The following is a 22129-nucleotide window of genomic DNA, read 5'->3' as shown; positions in this document are numbered from 1 at the left end:
AGATCAGAAAAACCTTGTTGGCACCTGATGTCCAACTAAAGTATATTTGCCTAGCTAAATACTGCTCCGCCTCTGAAGTTACACTGTCAGAGTATATTTACTGCCACAAAAACATGGCTACGAAGCCAATGAAAAAGAAGGCGACAAATGTATTTAAATGATACACCAGACACACAGTACCCTAGAAATAAAGTCTAGATGGAAATGGAATAAGACGTTAGCTCTGAGGTCTCTAAGTAGTGAGATTTTCACTTCTTTTTTGGACATCTGGATTTCCTAAGACACATGCTACTTGTGTAATAAGTAAATTATCTCAAAGAAAAAAAATCTTGCTGGGGACAAGCGAGAGCTGGTATTAGCCATGACTATCAGGGCACAAGAGAGGCTGGGGAGCCAGCACATGGGGGGCCAGAAACCCAGGCTGAGGATTAAGCTCCAGATTGCACTATCAGTGATGGTGAAATAAAAGAACAAATCTGAGCCTTGAGGACCTCAAGGTGTCACTGAAAAGACTATTTCATGGAATGTTACAGCTTTGGGACGGACAGAGCTCAGAGTCTCTAGCTCAGGGTTCTGGACCCTATAAAATGGCTGGCACAGATGTTGAGGTTGTTCAATACAAAAGAGCATCTAAGGGGATACTTTCACATCTTTGTTATTTTGAAGCATTCCCCTCCCAGCCCCCCACATTTGTTGACTCTAAAATGCAGGGTTTATTTTTTTTTTTATTTTTATTAAAAAAATTTTTTTTTTCAACGTTTATTTATTTTTGGGACAGAGAGAGACAGAGCATGAACGGGGGAGGGGCAGAGAGAGGGGGAGACACAGAATCGGAAACAGGCTCCAGGCTCTGAGCCATCAGCCCAGAGCCCGGCGCGGGGCTCGAACTCCCGGACCGCGAGATCGTGACCCGGCTGAAGTCGGACGCTTAACCGACTGCGCCACCCAGGCGCCCCTAAAATGCAGGGTTTAAATGTGTGTTCTGATGAGGTTTCCACCAGATGGCTGACACATTTCCTGTTCTAACAAAATAACTCCTTTACGACAACTTTTTGCTGGAAACGAAGTGTCTTATTTACAAAGCTGATATGTGTCAGTCCAGTCAGAATTACAAAGGGGGGGGGGGCAGTTTTCTAACTGAAACACTTAATCAGTCTGGCAACATCCAACATAAATTGCATTCTAAGTAGTAGCTGTTTCTCTGATACAAAATGCTTTTTTTTTAATAAAAAAAAAAAATTCCCTATTGCCTTAGTACACTGGTTACATTAGATAGCACAGGTCATTCATGAGAATGTTACTGTTGATTTCCTATTTAAATTTAAAAAGTACTTCACTATGACACAAAATCACTATATAATTGTTAATACTTATCATTAACAATACATGAAATAAATATCACATTGCCATATGTTGCTTTTGTTCTTATAGAAGTTTGCCAGCACACAGATTAAGTGCTGTTAAAAATTTGTGGTTTCAGGGGCACCTGGGTGGCTCGGTCAGTTGAACGTCCAACTTGGTTCAGGTTATGATCTCGTGGTACGTGAGTCTGAGCCCCACATAAGGCTTTGTGCTGACAGCTCGGAGCCCGGAGCCTGCTTCAGATCCTGTGTCTCCCTTTCTCTCTGCCCCTCCCCTGCTTGTGCTCTCTCTGTCTCTCAAAAATAAATAAACATTAAAAAAATTTTGTGTTTTGATACAAGCAAAGTATTCTAAAACATCAAACATTCTGGGGTGTCTGGGTGGCTTAATCGGTTGAGTGTCTGACTTCAGCTCAGGTCATGATCTCACAGTTTGTGGGTTCGAGCCCCGTGTCAGGCTCTGTGCCGACAGCTCGGAGCCCGGAGCCTGCTTCGGATTCTGCGTCTCCCTCTCTCTCTGCCCCTCCCCCGCTCACACTCTGTCTCTCAAAAATGAATAAACATGTAAAAAAATTTAAAAAATAATAAAATGTTAAACATTCGAAGATAAAAGTCCCCAATGTCACAAGAATGACTGTCAAATCCAGCGACCATTTCCAAAGAAGATGAGAAGCCGGCACAAGAGGACTGCAACTCACAAAAGAACACAGTTTCTATTTTCATAGATATTTTTAAGTACATTAGTCTATTTTAGAAGAGGTGAATGCCGAAGATCTCAAAACCACTATCGTTTTACGTTCAACATTAAGGTTCGTGCGATATGCATGGAGGAGCTTACGGTTGCTGTAATTGTTACTGAGAAATCTGTATGCCGAGGTGGAACTGTTTTCCTTGAGTCAGAGGAGGCTTTTTCTAATTTTCGCGCGACTGCCACATGCTCTGAAGACAGCGCTGCATATGGCGTGCGGTAATGGGAGATCTGGAGCCAGTCTGTTTCACACAAGTCACGGCACCGTCGTGCGTGCGGGACGTCCTCCTTCCACAAACAGGACCCAACCGAAGCCGCCCCCCCTGCTCTGCCTCTCCCTCGCTAGCATCCTGGCGAGCCCGCCTGGCTCATCCTGATGCCACGTGGACAACCGCGAAGCCGTGTGATACTTAGCGCTCCCCCCCAACCCCCCCCCCCCCCCCCCCCCCGAGCGCTTCTAGATCTTGCCAGAACCCGGGTTGTGCTCGCAGGACCGCATCGCTCGCGTGAACACCATGCAACGTGTGTCAGACCAGAGAAAAGATGAATCGCTTTCTCTTACGAGCCCTTATCTTACGAGCCAGGGAATAAAAGCTCAGCATTTTGGAAAGCCTCATAAATGGTTTTCCTCTGCCTGGCGCAGGTCTCACTTTGTAACAGCTGCCACGACACGAGGCCGGTGACTGAGTGCCAAGCCTCGTGCTGAGTGCTTTCCCACCAGTCAGTTCATTGATAAGATGGGAGGCAATTAGGGATGTACTAATCCCTAAGGCGCCGCGGCAAAAGCGGAGGCTCGAAGGCGTCACGCGGCAGAACTGGTTGACGAACCCAGACCTTTCTCTTACTCCAGAGACCCCGTGCCCTTTCCACCTTGTCTTGCTGCCCCCGGTAGCCAAAGAAGACGAGCTCTGGAAATGTAAGCCAGCATCCGGGAACCACAGAGCAATATCAGAGCAACGAGCCAGAGATCTTACTGTCTTCGACCACTGAGTACCATGGTGTTTCGAAGGGGGTTATGTGAGGGCCACCTTTCTATACCTTTCTCTGCACGCTTTAAGTCCCAGAGTCCAGGCATCGGTCAACGAGACGCGACCTCTGCTTTGATGCCGGGTCGAGGCAGCTCAAGGGTGGGGCTGCTCAGGCGGCAAGGGAGGAGAAGAAGGAAGGAGAGGGTCAGGCAGAGACTGAGTCACCAACTTGACCTTCACTGCTATTGCTTCTTAGCTGTTTCTTTCTGTCTGAGTTATTGCGCTAATATTTCTACGGGCCCCTGAAGGTATCTACCAGGACAAGCAATTCCCTAAGAGAAGGCAAGAACTTTCTTTCTGAAACTCCTCAGGTGTGTGGGAGCAACTCAACCAGCTCGGGGCTACGTGGGCCTCAACTACTCCTGGGTCTTAGTGAGGCACGGGGCTTATTTTTAAATGGACATGTTTAGTTGCTTGAATTATTTTTAGAAAATGATTGGTGGATTTTCCTGGCCCCTCATTTCTAAGTCGAAGTCTCCTGCTGTGGCATTAAAAACAAAACAAAACACACACACACACACACACACACACACACACACAAAACCCCTTTGCAAATATCTTTTATGGAAATATTTACCCAGAACATTTATCAAAGCCATAGGATTTAAGAGATAAAACAGATCTGGTGTTTGCACAATGCGGATTCTTTTTCGGAAATTCTTAACAAAAATCAGATGTGCACAGAAGGAGCCAAGGTTTTAAGAACTGCCCAGATCTAGACACTTCAGGTCAACTTCCAAGCTTACCCTACATTCAAGAAGCCTGAAGGCCACACGGCATGACCCATTTATACTCTACTGTCATAGTAACCACTTGGCCTTATTTCAAAGGTATTATCACCTCATTAGCATAATCTTCTGATAAGAAGTACTAATAGCCTAAATTAGAAGGCAGAACCCCACATCAGTGGTCTCCGGGACTGTTAATCAACTGTGGCCCTAACCTGCTGATGTTAGCATTGCCTGCATCTTTCCTATAGAAGCTATCCTTTAGGGATAAAACTGAAAAACAATTCAGGCCTCCTTACGGGACTGAATCAGAATAGATTTACAAACTTGGAATTTTTACAGCCTGTGGGTTGGAGTCCACTGCTTTATGACTAAGCCTTCTCCTTACATAAACATTTGGGGCGGGGGGGGGGGGGGGGGGGACACGTTTAGACTGTGAAGCTGAGACTCCTTCCTCAGCTTTGCTCAACAGAGAGAATGAAGGCACAGAATGGAAGCACAAGGTTTAAAAAGGCAGGTATCTACACAGAGAAACGATCTCACAAACACGCACATTCATAAACATAAAACAGGCTCTGAAAATGCCAACAAGGAGCTTTCACTAATAAAAGGTTACTGTTAATCGTAGAGGTGTTGGTCGTAATCCGTTATAAATTAACCTCAAAGGGAAATGCTCAATTATAAGCATGCGTATTTCAGGAAACCGCAAAGAAATGGCTCCCATTTCTGGTGTTAGCTCGATATTCAAGATGGTTTCTAACAAATCCTAAAACTCCAGCTTTTCACCCAGTCGGTCTACCTTAGAAAATACTGTCGACGCACTTAACCCACTGAAATTAATTTCTGAATGACAGCAGAAGGTACTAGAAGTGTGAAGTGTTCCGTAGGGAAATTCAGAATGGCTTCCCCAATTCCACGGACTTGGGGCCAAGCAAATTCTCAGGAGCTACTTCGGCCTGCACGAGGGTGCTGGGACGTCCAGTTAAGGTTTTCCACCTGGACAACGAGCGGTGTGAAGGGTGATGAGCAGCCACCTCAAATGGGGGCTTGAGTAGCGCCCACCGCGCTCAGGAGAAGGGCGCTCCGCGGGCGGGAGCGCGCACACACTGGGCGCTCTCCTGATTCATCGCTGGGGGAAAAGAGGTAACGAAACCTCTGAACGGTGGGACCAGCAGAGAAGATGCCCTTACCTTTCACTGTTCTTTTTGCCGCTGGAAGTACTGCTTGTAGATCCCGTGCGGGTTCGGTTTCCTTTGGAATCTCCGCAGCTTTCCCTTCGACCGCCAGGAGACACTCGCTCGGAGGAGCTGGTCCTCTTGATGGTACTGAGGCAACACAGAAATGACAATGAGATTCTTAACAGTGATTTTATTTTATTGCCGAGGGCAAACATATACACGTAGATTATATTTCTATATGGATATTTGAAAAGGGGGGCGCCTGGGTGGCTCAGTCGGTGAAGGGTCCGACTTCAGCTCAGGTCACGATCTCACGGTCCGTGAGTTCGAGCCCCGCGTCGGGCTCTGGGCTGATGGCTCAGAGCCTGGAGCCTGCTTCCGATTCTGTGTCTCCCTCTCTCTCTGCCCCTCCCCCGTTCATGCTCTGTCTCTGTCTCAAAAATAAATAAACGTTAAAAAAATTTTTTTTTAAAGGGATTGATTCTAAAGCCCTAACTATACAATATGTGTAAGCGTGTGTGTGTGTGTGTGTGTGTGTGTGTGTGTGTGTGTGTGTGTGTATGGATGGATGTTATTCTCTGCAGAATGGCAGCTGGGATCAATGTCTCTGCTCACTGCCTTTGGAACTGTGGTCATTAGTTAGGGTCAAAGTCATAGCAGGGGCGCCTGGGAGGCTCAGTTGGTTGAGCGTCCGACTTTGGCTCAGGTCATGATTTCACAGTTCATGAGTTCGAGCCCCATGTTGGGCTCTGTGCTGACAGCTCAGAGCCTGGAGTCTGCTTCAGATTCTGTGTCTCCTCCTCTCTCTGCCCCTCCCTGGCTTGCACTCTGTCTCTCTCTCTCAAAAATAAATAAACATTAAAAAAAATTTTTTTTTAAAAGACAGCAAAGTCATGGCAGAAACTGAAAGGAAACATCCCAACAACCTTGTGAGCACTCCAGCAGCTTCATGGGAAGTATCCTGCCCTTGAGCAGGCTTCAGTCTAAACCAGTGGTGCTCAGCCAGGGGTGACTTCACCCCCAGAGGACATTGGGCAATGTCTGGAGACACTTTTGGTTGTCACGAGTGGGGGGAGAGGGCTCCTGCTGGCATCCAGTGGGTAGAGGCCAGGGATGCTACTAACACCTGCAATGCCCAGGACATTCTGATACAAAGAATGATCCGGCCCCCAAAGTCGGTAGTGCTGGTGCTGAAGAACTCTGGTCTAAAGACAAATGCAAACAGAGTGCCACCGGCAGTGACAGAAACATTCCACTCCACGTATGATGCCTTTGTTTGCAGGTAGTACCCACGTAAGTATAGCAGGTTGTGCGGGGGGAGGGCTAGACTGGTTGAGGGTCTAGGGTGCAACAGCTGTGAAGATCTCCTGAATCCTGCAGATTTCTGGGGGAGATCAAACAAATGGCTTGAACATGTTATAATTCCACAGTAGGGAAGAGCCTGTTCTAGGAAGAAGGATGGCCCGTACACAGGTAGCTCGTGGACATGAAGGGTAAGTCGTGCTGTTCTTGGAGCACATACATGTATTACAGGCCTCCCTGTAAAGTTTTTATCCTCATCACTAGGCCACACATTCCTTGGGATCCCATCTCCTTGATCATTCTTACATGCTTCAAGAGCCTAGTAAAGAAGCTAGATACTTATTACATGAAAAAGATGAAAAAAAAAAAGAATAAATGAACGGAGTATCACATTTGAGCCCGTCACAGGAAGAAACATGAAGGGCTCTAACTTAGCACCGGCCCAGTAAGAAAGAAGGAGAGGGCTGGCTGGCGGTGCGGGTCCCGGGCAGGGGCTGTGGGGAGGGGCCTGCCCAGGGAGTGGGGAGTGGGAGCCAGGCAGCAGAGAAAGGAAAGAAGGCCAGAGAGAGGGGCCGAAGGTGGGAAGATGCGAGGCACAGGTGGCGCTGGGGCCGCAGGAGGAGACGGGGGCGTGACAGAAATGCCAGGTGGCTGTGAGAGCTCAGCCCCAGGGAGGGGGCAGACCAGGCCACACTTTGGGACACAGGTGCCAAGGACGTGAGGCCAAGGCCAGGCTCCTGGGAGGAACCCTTTCTCCTGACGACACAGCACAGCCGTGCCCCCGGTCTCTCTTCTTCCTCTGTCCTCGTCCCCTTCCTTCAGGCCAGCTCCAGTCCTTTCCCTGTGGGAACTGCCGATGGCTCAGCAAAGAATCTCTTAGCATGTTTTTTTAAAACCTCACGGTGTGTCGGATTTGAAAAGCCATCTCGCTCTCTGGGTGAGCAAACATAAATAAGGTGACCATAATTGTGGGGATGTGGTATGCTGTCTGCACAGCCTTCTTGGTGACTGAGGAAGCTTTGGATTCGCAGCCGGATTTGAATCTTACGGCCGGATCCAAATGGGCACGCCTCGGGGTCAGAACGTGCATTTTTAGAAGGCTCAATTTGGGGACCAGGAAATTACAGATCTTAGGAGAGCACGACATTTCTGAAATTTGGGACTGAGGTCTAAAAATTACAGAAACCCTTGCGCTCGAAGTTCAATTTCTGCCAGCGACGACACACAGCAAGCTGCTTTAATGCCATGGGATCTTTCTCTGCCTGGCCCCTGGAGGGCCCCTGGAAGGCACCAGCAGCAGGTGACCAGCCCAGAGCGTCACCCGCGTGGTGTCCCTGGGGGAGTTCATGGCAAGTTCACGGCCACTTAAAGACTTGTATCAAACACCCTTAAGGAGCTGAGAAACCATGACTATTAATCAACGGTGGCAAACATTAACCTGTTTTCTGATGACGCTGAGCTGGGTCGCTGGAAGAACTAATGGGACACCAGTGATGGAGACGTGGAAACAGCGGTGGCAGGGACAGGCCACACACGCGAAGAACTTCGTGAGGGTACTCCCCCCCCACCCCCGCCCCCACCCTGTTCTCTCTGCTGGGCTTCCTGCTGAAGAAGGGCGACAGTTCACGAAACACCCAAGGACATGGGTGGGAGGGCCTGCTGAACGTCTAAAACTCCAACAAATGTCAACGATTAATACGGATGCGTGGTTTGAGGCTCAACCAACGGGAGACACTGCGAACCTGAACGCTGCAGCGCTAAAGGGACCCGGCGCTCTGGGCGGTGAAAACAAATCTAAGTACCCTCACCTGTGTGTCCAGCTGTGCTGTTTGTGTGCCTTTGGAAGACACACACCTGTTCAATCTATGCGTAAGAGGCCCAGAGACACAGTGGACTAAACCGAGCGCGGGAACAAAAGCGTGGAAAAATATTTTGGTAAGCTTCGATCAACAACGGAATGCACACCGCCCATCGACACGGAAAACACTTCCATCTGCATACACAGACTTGGATACAATTCATCCCAGCTCTACCCAGATATCTCTCATGCCCACATTTGCATTAAAATGCTAAGCTTTTAAAAAATCTACTATTGTTGTATACATTTGGGGGGGGGGGAACCAAGATATTTCCTTTTGAGAGCCAAGGGCTCTTACGAATGAAAGAGGATTTACCAGGACTCAAAGAGAAGGACAGAAAATAAAGCTGGAAGACCAGACATTCGCAGGATCAAGGGCAGCCAGAAGGAGTAACACTGTATACTCACTGCGAGAAGCCTCCTTAAATAACCAGCAGGGAATATCAAAGAAGTTATGTTCCCTCCGGACGGCAAGGGAAAAACAATCCCTTCATGTTGCAAGTGGTGGGACTGGCTGGTGAGAGACTGCACACCGTGGAGTACATTTTCTAGTGCTTAGGGCAAGGAAAGTAGTTTTGGTATAGAACCCCATGGTTACGGTTTCTTCTTTCCCTTCTGGTCTCTACCCCCACCCCTGAACCAAAAACCTTCTAAGGTCTGAAAATGTAACGGTTCTTTACATTACATTATGTACCCATTCAACGTTTTTGCCAATTCAAATGAAATTTCAGACATAATAAAATTTCTGCAAGGTGACTGGTGAGCAGAGGAGAGTGGCAAGCTTTCTTCTTCTGGTTGGATAGTAACTCTAAGCATAATAAGCCGACAATTGTGTCTTTCTTTCATTATGTGATTGGGAATCAAGGGTCAGTTTTCTACCATTTTGCAAGAAGATCTCCAACGTTTACAAATAAAAAAAAAAAAAAAAAAAAAGAGGGGCGCCCGGGTGGCTCAGTCGGTTAAGCATCCGACTTCAGCTCTAGTCATGATCTCACGGTCTGTGAGTTCGAGCCCCGCGTCGGGCTCTGGGCTGACGGCTCGGAGCCTGGAGCCTGCTTCGGATTCTGTGTCTCCCTCTCTCTCTGCCCCTCCCCCACGCTCTCTCTCTCTCAGAAATAAAATGAAAACATAAAAAAAAAAAAACAAAACTAGAAATCTGACAGGTCACTCCTGTGTACCACTAGAGATTTTCTGATAACGTCATTTGTCCTGAGAACCGGGGTGATCATACTCAATTAAAACAATTAGCCACTCAACAAATACTTATCAGGCATTGACCGTTTGTCTTGCAAGTTACGATGCTTGCAGGAGACCACCCACTTCAATAATCACAAAATGGTCTGATCTTTCTCTTCTGCTGTATCTTCGTGGCAGAAATCAAGTCATTTCCTAGGAAGGCTGGTCACTTAGAATCTGACAGATCAGAAGAAGCTTTTCTCGTACATATGAAGCCACTCCCTAAGCCCGGACGGGTGACTCTAGGACTTCTGAGAAAGGGACAGGTGTCAACTCATCTTCTCCGTGCAGTAGCAGAACACTTCCACTGCTATTTTGCTACAGAAACAAACTCAAAACATGAGTTTAACGCCTACATCTCAATAGCTCCGAGTGATGAGGAAATATATTAGAAGTAATAATTTTTAGGGGCGCCTGGGTAGCTCGGTCGGTTAAGTGTCCGACTTTATCTCAGGTCATGATCTCACGGTCCGTGAGTTCGAGCCCTGCATCGGGCTCTGTGCTGACCGCTCAGAGCCTGGAGCCTGTTTCGGATTCTCTGTCTCCCTCTCTCTCTGCCCCTCCCCTGCTCATGCTCTGTCTCTCTCTGTCTCAAAAATAAATAAACGTTAAAAAAAAATTAAAAAAAAAGAAGTAATAATTTTTAAAGACCCATAAAATCAGGGATGCCTGGGTGGCTCAGTTGGTTAAGAGTCTAACTCTTGATCTCAGCTCGGGTCATGATCTCACGGCTCATGAGTTCGAGCCCCTCAACAGCTCTGTGCTGACAGTGCGGAGCCTGCTTGGGCTTCTCTGTCTCTCTCTCTCTCTCTCTCTCTCTCTCTCTCTCTCTGCTCCTACCCTGCTCACACTCTCTCTCTCTCAAAATAAATAAATAAACTTTAAAAAAAAACCAACCTTTTTTAAACCCAACTTTTGAAATCGTGTGTCTGTCCGGCACTGACTGGTGCACTTACAAATGTGTACTTCTAACAAGTGTAACCATTTTTTCCAAAGGACGGTCAATTGTTTATTTGGAAGCGATAGATGTTTACCACCCTATCTTATGCTTGGAACGGAGCGCTTTTTAAATAATGCTCTGTTTTGTACCAGTTTTGTTCTTTTGATCTGTCTTCTCACAGCTCTGCCCTATTGTAAAACTCTACTTTGGAGCGGAAAGAATGAGTGATTGTCTCTGTTCTGAGCCAGTGGAAATGTTATTCTATTGTGCTGCAGCATCCCCACTGAGCAAGGTATGACCTACAATGTCTTCCCCCGGATTGTCTGCCTTTTTTCCTTTGACTAATGGAAACAAAGCTTTTCCCAAGGATTCCAAATCAAGCCCCCAATCGAAGTCTTAATTGGCAACACAAAGCACAGCCGCTGGGTGCTGGACAAGTTCCAAAGGAGATTTTGTTCTTAAGCACCAGGCTGAAAAAACCCCAGAGAAAAGAAAACAAACATATACCCATCCACAGGCTGCAGATGCCCCGACTTGGTTAATTTGGAACTCTGATTACAGAAAAATTCCCGCATGATTGTAAACATATTTGAAACGTCCTGGAAGCTATTTTAATCCTAATATTCAGAATGCCCAGCAAGCTTCTTTCTCTTTTCGGAATTCTCTCCTAATGAGACATCTATAGGAACTTGACCACGGAGGAATAATTAGATGCTACTGTTTGGGTTTCCAACTTCCAAGTGGATGGGAACTAACATCCCTGGAAGCCCATAAAAGCCAGAGAAACAAAATAAATGAATCACTAAGTTCTACCCGGAAAACCAAGAGTCTTAGACTCAATCTAGAAACCCATGTATTTCTGGTTGGCTGTTCTACAACAGTTTATCAGAGGAACCAAACTCATTATTCTGTAAATTAAAAAGAAGCATCTACAGAGGCCTTGGAAAATTTCTGCAAGGAAGGTTAGTGTTTAAATGTTAATACGTATACATGTACATACACACACAATATGATGGCTGCAGATAACCAACCCTCCACACTCCCTCCCTTCTTTCCTTCCTAAGATAATATTGTTGAGAGCAGACACTAACCACGAGCCCTTGCACGCACATGGCTGACAAAAGGGGGCAGGAGACCCAGGCTTCTGCTCGTAGCACATGGCCAGTTCTGTCCTTGGAGCCCAGCCCCCACAGTCCCTTCCTTCCAGGCAGTCCTGTCTCTCAGACTCTCTGCCAGAAGTCTCTGTTTAGAGTCACCCTCAGGACTGCCTCTGTTCCGTCAGCACCCACAGGGGCCTCTTGGAACGTCACCGCTCCTGACAGCAGCACACAGCATGGGACATACAGGAGGGATCATTTCCCAACAGTAATTATATCAAGCACTTTTTATGAGCTGATGTAAGTGCTGACCTGGACAGCTTTGCGGGGAAGCAGCCTAACAAAGCGACAGGAGCATCAGCCCTGGATGCACAGGAACCTGGGTCTGAGCCCATGTTCCCAGCTCTGTGCCCGTGGGGCCTGGGGAAGTTGCCTCACTTCTCTGAGCCTCAGTCTTCTCAGAAAATAGGAAAAATAATATCATTTTGAGGATTAGTGACAACATATTAAAAACCCAGCACTTCGGGGCGTCTGGGTGACAGTCGGCTGAGTCAGCTCAGGTTGTGATCCCACGGTTCATGGGTTCAAGCCCTGAATTGGGCTCTGTGCTAACAGTGTGGACCCTGCTTGGGATTCTGTCTCCTTCTCTCTCTGCCCCCTCCCCTGCCCGCTCTCAATCTCTCTCCAAAATAAATAAATAAACATTAGAAAAATTAGAGAAACACAAATATCATATGATTTTACTCATATGTGGAATTTAGGATACAAAACAGATGAACATAAGGAAGAGAAGCGAAAATAATATAAAAACAAGGAGGGGGACAAAACATAAGAGATTGTTCTCTTAAATACAGAGAACAAACTGAGGGTTGCTGGAGGGGTTGTGGGTGGGCAGATGGTCTAAATGGGCAAGGGGCATTAAGGAGGACACTTGTTGGGATGAGCCCTGGGTGTTACACGTAGGGGATGAATCACTGGAATCTACTCCTGAAATCATTATTGCACTAAATGCCAACTAACTTGGATGTAAATTAAAATAAAATAAAATAAAATAAAATAAAATAAAATAAAATAAAATAAAATAAAATAAAATAAACTGGCACTTCGTAGGCTTTCATTATCATTAAAGAATGATTTCTATCATTGTCATGGACTTAAAGGGGCCCTCAACTATCCACTGAGGTCTCTGCTGTTTCCTGGGGAAAGCATCCATCCGATTCCATAGCCCAGCCTCATTTCTGCAGTCAGTTTCAGAAACTTCATTCCCCAGCCTTGTCCTACCCTGAATAAATGTTTCAAACACTAGAACTGAAAACACAATTTGCCAGGAGTTCTAGCAATCATGCCAATTAATCCTATGAGGTCTAAGAAAACCATAAATATTCTATGAAGTGAAGGGCACCATGACACTACGTCAAAAAGTTACTTTGGACTCAACACAGAGACCTTCTATAAAATCAAAGAGCAAGAATGTTGGACTTAAGCTCTCACAGAATGAACCGAAAGCTAGAAATTATATTTGCATTTCGACTTTGACTTTTACCTTTGTGCTCTGAAAGACGTTTTTATTTTATTTAAATTCCAAAATATAAGAGACATAAATGATAGAATTCTATTTTATCCAAGAATAAAGGGAAAGAGTCTCATCTTTTCAATAATAATTTGCTACTTTTTTTTTTAAGATTTATTTGTCTGAGTCATCTCTACACTCAACATGAGGCTCAAACTCACAACCCCAAGATCAAGAGTCGCGAGTCGCACGCTCTACCGGCTGAGTCAGTCAGGTGCTGCGATAATTTGCTACTTTAAAAAGTCACTCTTGAAATGAGAAAAACTCACTCTTGAACAACCAATGGGTCAAAGAAGAAATCACAAGGAAATTTAGAAAATTTCTGGAAGCAAGTGAAAATAAAAACATACTAAAACTTACAGGATATGCAGAACACAATACTAAGAGGGAAGTTTATAGCAGTAGACTTGCATTAAGATGAAAGATCTAAAAAAAAAAAAGAAGAAGAAGAAGAAGAAAGATCTCAAAACAACAACCTAACTTTCTACCTCAAGGAACTAGAAAAGGATAAACTAAAAGGTTAGTGAAAGTAAGGAGCTAATTAATAAAGATTAGAGCAGAGGTAAACACAATAGAGAATAGAAAACAAACCAATGAAACCATAATTTTAGAATATTTTTAAAGAATTTTTTTTAAGTTTTATGTATTCATTTATTTTTAGAGAGAGAGAGAGAGCGAGTGAGTGAGTGTGGGGGAGAGACCAAATCCCAAGCAGGCTCTGTGCTGTCAGCACAAAGCCCGACACGGGGCTGGAACTCATGAACCATGAGATTACCACCTGAGCTGAAGTCAAAAGTCAGACATTTAACTGACTGAGCCACCCAGGTGCCCCTAAATTTCTTTCAAAAAGACCAACAAAACTGACAAATCCTCAGCTACACTAAGAAAAGAAATGAGACTCAAATAACCAAAATTAGAAATGAAAATTAGAAATGAAAGAGAGGATATTACAACTGTTATCACGGAAGTAAAAAGAATTCTATGGGGCTACTATGAGCAATTATATGCTAACAAATTGGATAACCTAGAAGAAATGGATCAATTCCCAGAATCATACAACCTACCAAGATGAATCATGAAGAAATAAAAACTCTAACAGATCAGTAACCAGAAGGAAATCGAAGCAGTAATTAAAAAAAAAAAAAAAAAAAAAAAAAAGCAAAGAAAAGCCCAGGGACAGATGGCATCACTGAAGAATGCTACCAAACATTTAAAGATGAATTAATATCAATTCTCCTTAAAGTCATTCAAAGAATTAAAGGGGGGGCAAGGGGGGAATTCTTCCAACCTCATTCTATGAGGCCAGCATTAGTCAGATGCCAAAACCAGTCAAAGACACAACAAGAAAATCTATAGACCAATACCCCACCCCCACCACTTATCCACAGGGGATATGTTCTATGACCCCCAGTGGATGCCTGAAACTGTGAAGAGTGCCCTTATTTATACAAGTTTTCCCTATACATACGTATGTATGATAAAGTTTAATTTATAATTAGGCATAATAATAAAATAGAACAATTATAACAACACACTGTAATAAAAGTCATGTGACTGTGGTCTCTCTCAAAATATCTTACTGTACTACTCTATTCACCCTTCTTTTTGTGATGATGTGACACGATAAAATGCCTACATGATTAGATAGGTGAGGGAGGGAGGCATTGTGACATAATGTTAGGCTACTATTTGACCTTCTGATGATATGTCAGAAGGACAGTCATGAGCTTCTGAACTGAGGTTGACCATAGGCAATTGAAACTGAAGAAAGCAAAACCACGGATGAGAGGGGACCACTGCATACACCACAGCCCAGTGGGATTTACTCATGGAATACAAGGATGGTTCAACATATGAAAATCAATGGAATAACATGTTAACACAATGAAGGACAAATGCCATATCACTATCTTAATTGATGCAAAAAAAAGCGCTCGACAAAACTCAACATTCTTTCATGTTAAAAACTCACACCAAATTAGAAATAGAAGAAAACTACCTTAACATAATAAAAGCCATGAATGAAAAGCTCACAGCTGTCACCACATTCAACAGTGAAGACTAAAGGCTTTTCCTCTAAGATCAGGAACAAGGTGAGGAGACACAGTCTCATTACTCCTGTTCAACACACTACTGGAAATCCTAGCCAGCACAGTTAGACAAGAAAAACAAATGAAAGGTATCAAAATTGGAAAGACAGAAGGCAAGTTATCTCTGTTTGCAGACGACATGATCCTACATGTGGAAAACTCTAAAGATTCCACACACACATTTGAAAACGAGTAAACAATTCTAGCAAAGTTGCAGGATATAAAAAGAATCGACAAAATCAGTTGCACTCCTATACTAACAATGACTAAATCAAAAAGGAAATTAAGAAAACAATCCCTCTTGCTATCGAATCAGAAAGGATTATATACTCAGGAGTAAACTGAACCAAAGAGGTAAAAGACTTGCACACAGAAAACATTGCTGAAAAAAAAACCAAAGAAGACATAAATAAGTGGAAATACATCCCACTTTCATGGATTGGAAGACTCAATATTGTTAAAATGTCTGTATTACCCAAAACAATCTATAGATTCAATGCACACCCTGTCAAAATCCCAATGGTATTTTTTGCAGAAACAGAAAAAAAAAATCCTAAAAAGGAATGTCAAGGGACCCCAAATAGCCAAAGAACCTTGAAAAAGAAGAACAAAGTTGGAGGCCTGAAGCTTCCTGATTTCAAAACATACTACAAAGTAACAGTAATCAAGTTGGTGTGGTATCTTCTTTAGCACAAAGACAAAAATATAGACCAATGGAACAGAATAGAAAGTCCAGAAATAAACCCTTGAGTATTCAGCCAAATGACTGTCAACAAGGGAGCCGAGACCACACGATGGGAAAAGGACAGTGTCTTTCAACAAATGGCAAAAGGAAAACTGAACATCCACATGCAAAAGAATGGAGCTCTACCTTTACCTTGGACTATACACAAAAATTAACTCAAAAGGGATTAAAGACCTAAACACATGACCTAAAGCCATAAAATTCTCACAAGAAAACACAGGAGAAAAGCTTCGGGGTCCTGTACTTGCCAATGACTTCTTGGATGTGACACCAACAGCAAAAACAGACACTTGGGACTACATCAAACTTAAAAACTTTGGTGCATCAAGTAAACAATCCATAGAATGAAAGGCAACTATGAAATGGGAGAAAATATTTGCAAATCATAGATCTGATAAGGGGTTAATATCCAGAATACAAAAGGAAATTCTACAGTTCAAGAACAATAACTAAAAAATGAGTAATTTGATTAAAAAATGGACCAAGGACTTGAATAGGTATTTCTCCAAAGGTGATATACAATGGCCAACAAGCATATAAAAAGATGCTCAATGTTGGGGCGCCTGGCTGGTTCAGTTGGTAGAGCATGTGAGGCTTCATCTCGGGGTTCGTGAGCTCAAGTCCCATACTGGGCATAGAGATTACTTAACAAAAAATGCTCAAGGGGTGCCTGGGTGTTTCAGTCGGTTAAAGCATCCAACTTCGGCTCGGGTCACAATCTCACGGTTAGTGAGTTCGAGCCCTGTGTCAGGCTCTGTGCTGACAGCTCAGAGCCTGGAGCCTGCTTCAGGTTCTGTGTCTCCCTCTCTCTTTGCACCTCCCCTGTTCATGCTCGCGCTCTCTCTCTCTCTCAAAAATAAATAAACATTGAAAAAAATTTTTTAAAAAGATGCTCAATATCACTTATCATATGAGAAATGCAAATCAAACCCACAATGAGATATTGCCTCAAATCCATTAGGATGACCACCAGCAAAAGAACAGAAAATAAGTTTTGGGCAAGGATGAAAAGAAATGAGAACCTTTGCCTGCTGTTGGTGGAAATGTAAAATGGTGTAGCCATTATGGAAAACAGTATGGCACTCCCTCAAAAAATTAAAAATAGAATTACCTTATGACTCAGCAATGCCACTTCTGGGTATGTATCCAAAAGAATGAAAAGCAGGATTTTGAAGAGCTATTTGCACACCCATATTCATTGTAGCATCATTTACAATAACCAAGAGGTGGAAACAACCCAAGCGTCCATCGACAGTTGAATGGATAAAGAAATGGTGACGTGTGTGTGTGTGTGTATTATGCAGACCTAAAAAAAGAAGGAAATCCTGTGATATGCTACAATACGGATGAAGCTTGAGGATATCATGCTAAGTGAAATAAGCCAGTCACAAAGGGACACACAAATACTGTATGTCTCCACTCAGAGGAAGCATCCAAAGGAGTCAAAGTCATAGAAACAGAATGCAGAGAGTTGACTGTGACGGGCTGGGGAAAGGAATTACTGTTTAACGGGTAGAGATTAGGTTTTGCAAAATGAGGTTCTTTAAACTGATGATTACCAGAAGGGAGCTGGGTGGGGGATGAGGGGAGTCGGTGATGGGGATGAAGGAGGGCATCTGTCATAATGAGCACTGGGGGACGTAGGGAAGTGCTGAATCGCTGTATCGTACACCTGAAACTAATATAACACTGTGTATTAACGATCCTGGAATTAAAATGGAAAGGAAGGAAGGAAGGAAGGAAGGAAGGAAGGAAGGAAGGAAGGAAGGAATGAAGGAAGGAAGGAAAGAAAGAAAGAAAGAAAGAAAGAAAGAAAGAAAGAAAGAAAGAAAGAAAGAAAGAAAGAAAGAAAGAAAGAAAGAAAGAAAACAAACACAAAAACAGACAAAAAAGTTCTGGAGATCTGTTGCACAAGAACGTGCAACAGTACTTAAGACTACTGAATTATATGCTTAAAAACGATTAAGGTGATAAATTTAACATCATGTGCTTTATAACACATGGCAATCTGAACTTTGAAATAAAAAGCCTTGACAATCTTCAGCATCTAGATGAAAAAAAAAAGTCCATATCTACTACTGTCAATTAGACTCTAGAAGGGCATTTCACGTGGATTAGAAATAAATGATTCAAGTAAGTATTAAACAGAAACGAGGGCGCCGGGGTGGCTCATTTGGTTAAATATCCGACTCTTGATCTCAGCTCAGGTTATGACCTCCCCGTTCGTGGGATTGAGCCCCGTGTCGGGCTCTGCACTGACAGCACGGAGCCTGCTTGGGATTCTCGCTCTCATGAGAGGCACATGCCCCTCCCCCATGCGCATGCTTGTGCTCTCTCTCTCTCTCTCAGAATAAATAAATATACTTTAAGAAACAACAGATACAAAATGAGGCTGAGAATTTCATTTTTTAAGTTTTAAAAAGCCCCACAAAACCAATTTTCTTAAAATTCGCAGACAACAAGTACATGAAACTCTATTTGATCAAAACACAATGAAAATACACTTGGTGAGGGAGAGTGCAAACCTACATATTTAAAACAGAAGATGAGATCGCTAGGTTTTCATTCCGAGTCCCAACCCAGCATCCAAGCTAACGCCTACAAGCCCAATGGTGGCCCCAGCGTGCCCTAGAGCTTGCTCCGCTCTGTGTCCGGGCACCTACTGGCCAGTTAGTATCGTAAAAAGTTCTATGGCTTCCACGGTGTACTCATAACAAGCCAGGGTCTTCTAGGCTACATTACCATCAGTCATTGAATTTCCTAGAGCCTAAAAATTTAGAAAATTTTTAGATAAAAAGATTTTTATATAAAATTTTTACATAAAAGGTAAACTTTCCATATGACGATTATGTAATTATAGAAAAGTTAAGAGCAAACTATGCTCTGAGAGACAACATCAGTATCTAGAACATCACCGTTTGGCACAATTTAAAAGGATGAGCTTATCCAAATTTTACAGGTAAATAATTGAGGTTGGTCTGGAGACCTGAGTTTTGCTCTGTGCCAGAGAGGAACTCAGGAAGAGCATATTCATTTCACACAGGTTACACTCCCATTTGTGTTTTTAAAAGAGAACTTTAAAATACAAAATGGCACACTGTGCTGTTAGCCAATGGGATTTCAGAGACAGTAAGATTAAGTCAAACAAACAAAAAAAAAGGCAGAAAAACTTATATAGGTCCTGATATGTCAACACACCAAATCTTATACTTTTATGAATTTTAATTCAGACAAGAAATTAACAAGGGTCGTATGAAAAGGCGATACTGATTTTAAGTCTGAGATGGAACTCCTTTCAGAGTTCGCTTAAGGCACGCTCCACCTACCTTTTGGCTGCCGCTGCCACAGCAGTTTCTTTCCTGGCCCCGGAGGGGGACGGCAGAGAGCCACTAGGTTTCTTTGGTAACACGGTGCCATTGTTGATGGTGGTTCTTAAGGGCAAGGTCTGCACCAGTGGTCTTGCTGTGAGATGAGCAGAAAATGTAATCAGAACTTTCCCCTTTGTCAGCGTAACTTTTTACAGAACTTAAGACAGGGAGGAAGGAAGAGGGTATCAGTTTTAAAATGCTGGCAGGATTGACAAAGGCACCAAGAGAACTCAGCAGAGATTTTCAACAAAGGATGTTGGGACAAGGAACCTAGACACCAGCCTCGCCCCTTACACAGCAACTAACTCAAAGTGGACCCAAGACCAGAATGTAAAACGCAAAGCTATAAAACTTCTAGATGAAAACACAGGAGAAAAATCCGTGTGACCTTGGGTTTGGTGGCTTTTTAGATACACCACCAAAAGCACGATCCATGAAAGAGAAAAACAGATTGCTTGGACTTCATTAAAATTATAAAAACGCTTGCTCTGTGAAATGCATTGTTATAAGGATGAAAAGATAAGTCACAGACTGGGAGAAAGTATCTACAAATCACATATCTGATAAAGGACTTGTATCTGGAATATAAAGAAAGAATGCTTAAAACAGTCAGAACACAAGCAGCCCAATTAAAAAAATGGGCAAAAGATCTGAACAGACACTTCACCCAAGACGATCTACAGATGGCAAATAAACATATGAAAAGATGCTCCACATCTTTTGTCATTAGGGAAATGCAAATTAAAACCATAATGAGATATCTCTATACACCTATTAGGGTGGCTAAAATCCAAAAAAACAAACAAAGTAGCACTTGCTGGCCAGGATGCAGAGCCACGGGGTTCTCATTCATGGCTGGTGGGAATGCAAAATGGTACAGACACCCGGGAAGACAGTTTGGCAGTTGCTAAATATAGTCTTGTGGTAGGATCCAAGCATTGTGTGACATTAGGTATTTATTTACTCAACTGATTTGAAAACTTATGCCTGTATAAAGCCTGCATTTAATATTTATAGCAGTTTTTTTTTTTTTCATAATATTGTCAGGAACTGGAAGCAACCAAGATGCCCTTCAATGGGTGAGTGGAAAAACAAACTGTGGTCCATCCAGACCGCGGAATATGATTCAGCAAAAAAAAAAAAAAAAAGTGAGGAAGAAATCCACGCCAAGGACAGGGCTGAGGCTTATTAAATCCATGCCACCAAGTGAAAGCAGCCAGGCTCGAAAGGCTGTGTTCTGTATGATTCCATTTATATGACAGTCTATAAAAGGCAAAACACTGGGGCGCCTGGGTGGCTCAGGCGGTTGGGCATCCAACTTTGGCTTGGGCCATGATCTCATAGTTCGTGGGTTCAAGCCCTGCATCGGGCTCTGTGCTGACAGCTCAGAGCCTGGAGTCTGCTTCGGATTCTGTGTTTCCCTCTCTCTCTGCCCCTCCCCTACTTGCGTTCTTATCTCGCTCTCAAAAATAAATAAAATTAAAAAAATTTTTTTTATAAATGGCAAAATTACAGAAACAAAAAACCAGATCAGTGCCAGAGGTTGGCCGGGTGGGGGGCGGAGGGCTGAACAGGGAAGACCTAGGAGAAATTTAGGGTGGTAAAATGATTATGTGATGCTGCACAGTGGCTATGTGACATCAGGCATCTGTCAAAACTTACAGGTTCTTATGGCACAAAGAATGAACTTGAACGTTTGCAGAGAAAAATCAGTTAGGAGATGGGGTGGGGGGAACCCATGACAGATAAAAGAATCAAACTACGTTACCAGTATGTACTACGATGTCATGGAAGGGGGTGGGGCAGGAGAGGTGCTGTGGAAATGGGAGAGACGGTCTGCCTACCGCGGAGCACTGGGTAAGCACTGTGCTCCAGTCAGTAACATTGTTTCCCACAGGGCATGGTCTATACCTCTGAAACCACAATCACGAACACGAGAACAATTAAGAGACGGGTGAAGGATGGTGGGAGCAAGGCTTCATTGTTGCAGAGCAAGGCTACAGACAAGCCAGGGGGAGGCTGCAATGAGCCAGGTTTAGCCTGATACAGCCACAGATACACAATTATACATGCGTATGTAAACACATATTGGTATAAACACAGACATGCCTTAGCTTTGCCCGCTACGACTGCCGAAAGCAGTATCACCCGGCGCCCAAACCTTGGTTTCTAACACGATTCCACAATAGCAGGGGAGCCTGGACTCCTCGGGGAAATGCCCAAATTTGGGGCTGGGGCAGGGCACCCACGACACGGGCCCGGAGCATCCTGTACTACCAGAGAGAAAGGAAGTGCTCAAAAGCAGTAATAAAACCCCAACCCCTATACTGATGGGGTCAAGTCAGAGGCACTCAAGAGCCAACTGAAAGAGCTCCCCGTAGCCAAAGCTGGGAAACCCGCAGGAACAAACCACATAAGGCAGTACTGGATCACAGCCTGAGGTATACAACAAGTATCCATGAGTCCATACCGATACAAGTTGATAACGGAGGAAATGATTAAATGGGGGGAGAAAAGATACGTCTCCCGTGCATAATTCCAGATAATTTACGTAGACACTCAAGGAGGTGGAGTGCAATTCTCTATTCCTGAAGTGTGGGCAGCATAGTGACTGCCTTCTGCACTGTCCAGCGTGGGGACGGGGGGAGTCACCGCACTGTGGACAAACCTGGCAAACTCTGTCCAGGCCAACGTCACAGTGATGAGTCCTACCGGTGACCTTGACAGGATGTGAAGGACGTGCATTTTACCTCTACGGTCTTCCTCCCCAAAACCCATGACCTACCCAAACCCAAGGTGAAGGACAATGAGCCATCTGACTAGGGCTCCTCAAAACTGTCAGGGTCATCAGAGACAAGGAAAAAGTCTGAGAAACTGTCA

At 44.1% G+C, this 22129-nt stretch overlaps 1 protein-coding gene across 4 annotated transcripts in view; it reads right to left on the bottom strand.

Moving 5' to 3' along the window:
- Positions 1–22129, bottom strand: part of EML1 (EMAP like 1) — a 185158-nt gene that overhangs the window by 44999 nt on the left and 118030 nt on the right. For all 4 annotated transcript variants that reach the window (XM_027066600.2, XM_053224927.1, XM_053224925.1 and 1 more), the window contains exons 3-4: positions 19208–19343; positions 5056–5190 (exon numbers count right to left, since the gene is read on the bottom strand). In XM_027066600.2, the coding sequence (XP_026922401.2) occupies positions 5056–5190; positions 19208–19343 (271 nt within the window). The remainder of the gene's footprint in view (positions 1–5055; positions 5191–19207; positions 19344–22129) is intronic.

Source organism: Acinonyx jubatus, chromosome B3, assembly GCF_027475565.1.
Source record: "Acinonyx jubatus isolate Ajub_Pintada_27869175 chromosome B3, VMU_Ajub_asm_v1.0, whole genome shotgun sequence".
Classification (NCBI taxonomy): domain Eukaryota; kingdom Metazoa; phylum Chordata; class Mammalia; order Carnivora; family Felidae; genus Acinonyx; species Acinonyx jubatus.
Note: the sequence above shows the minus strand (reverse complement) of the source record. Positions and strands in the feature narration are given on the sequence as shown.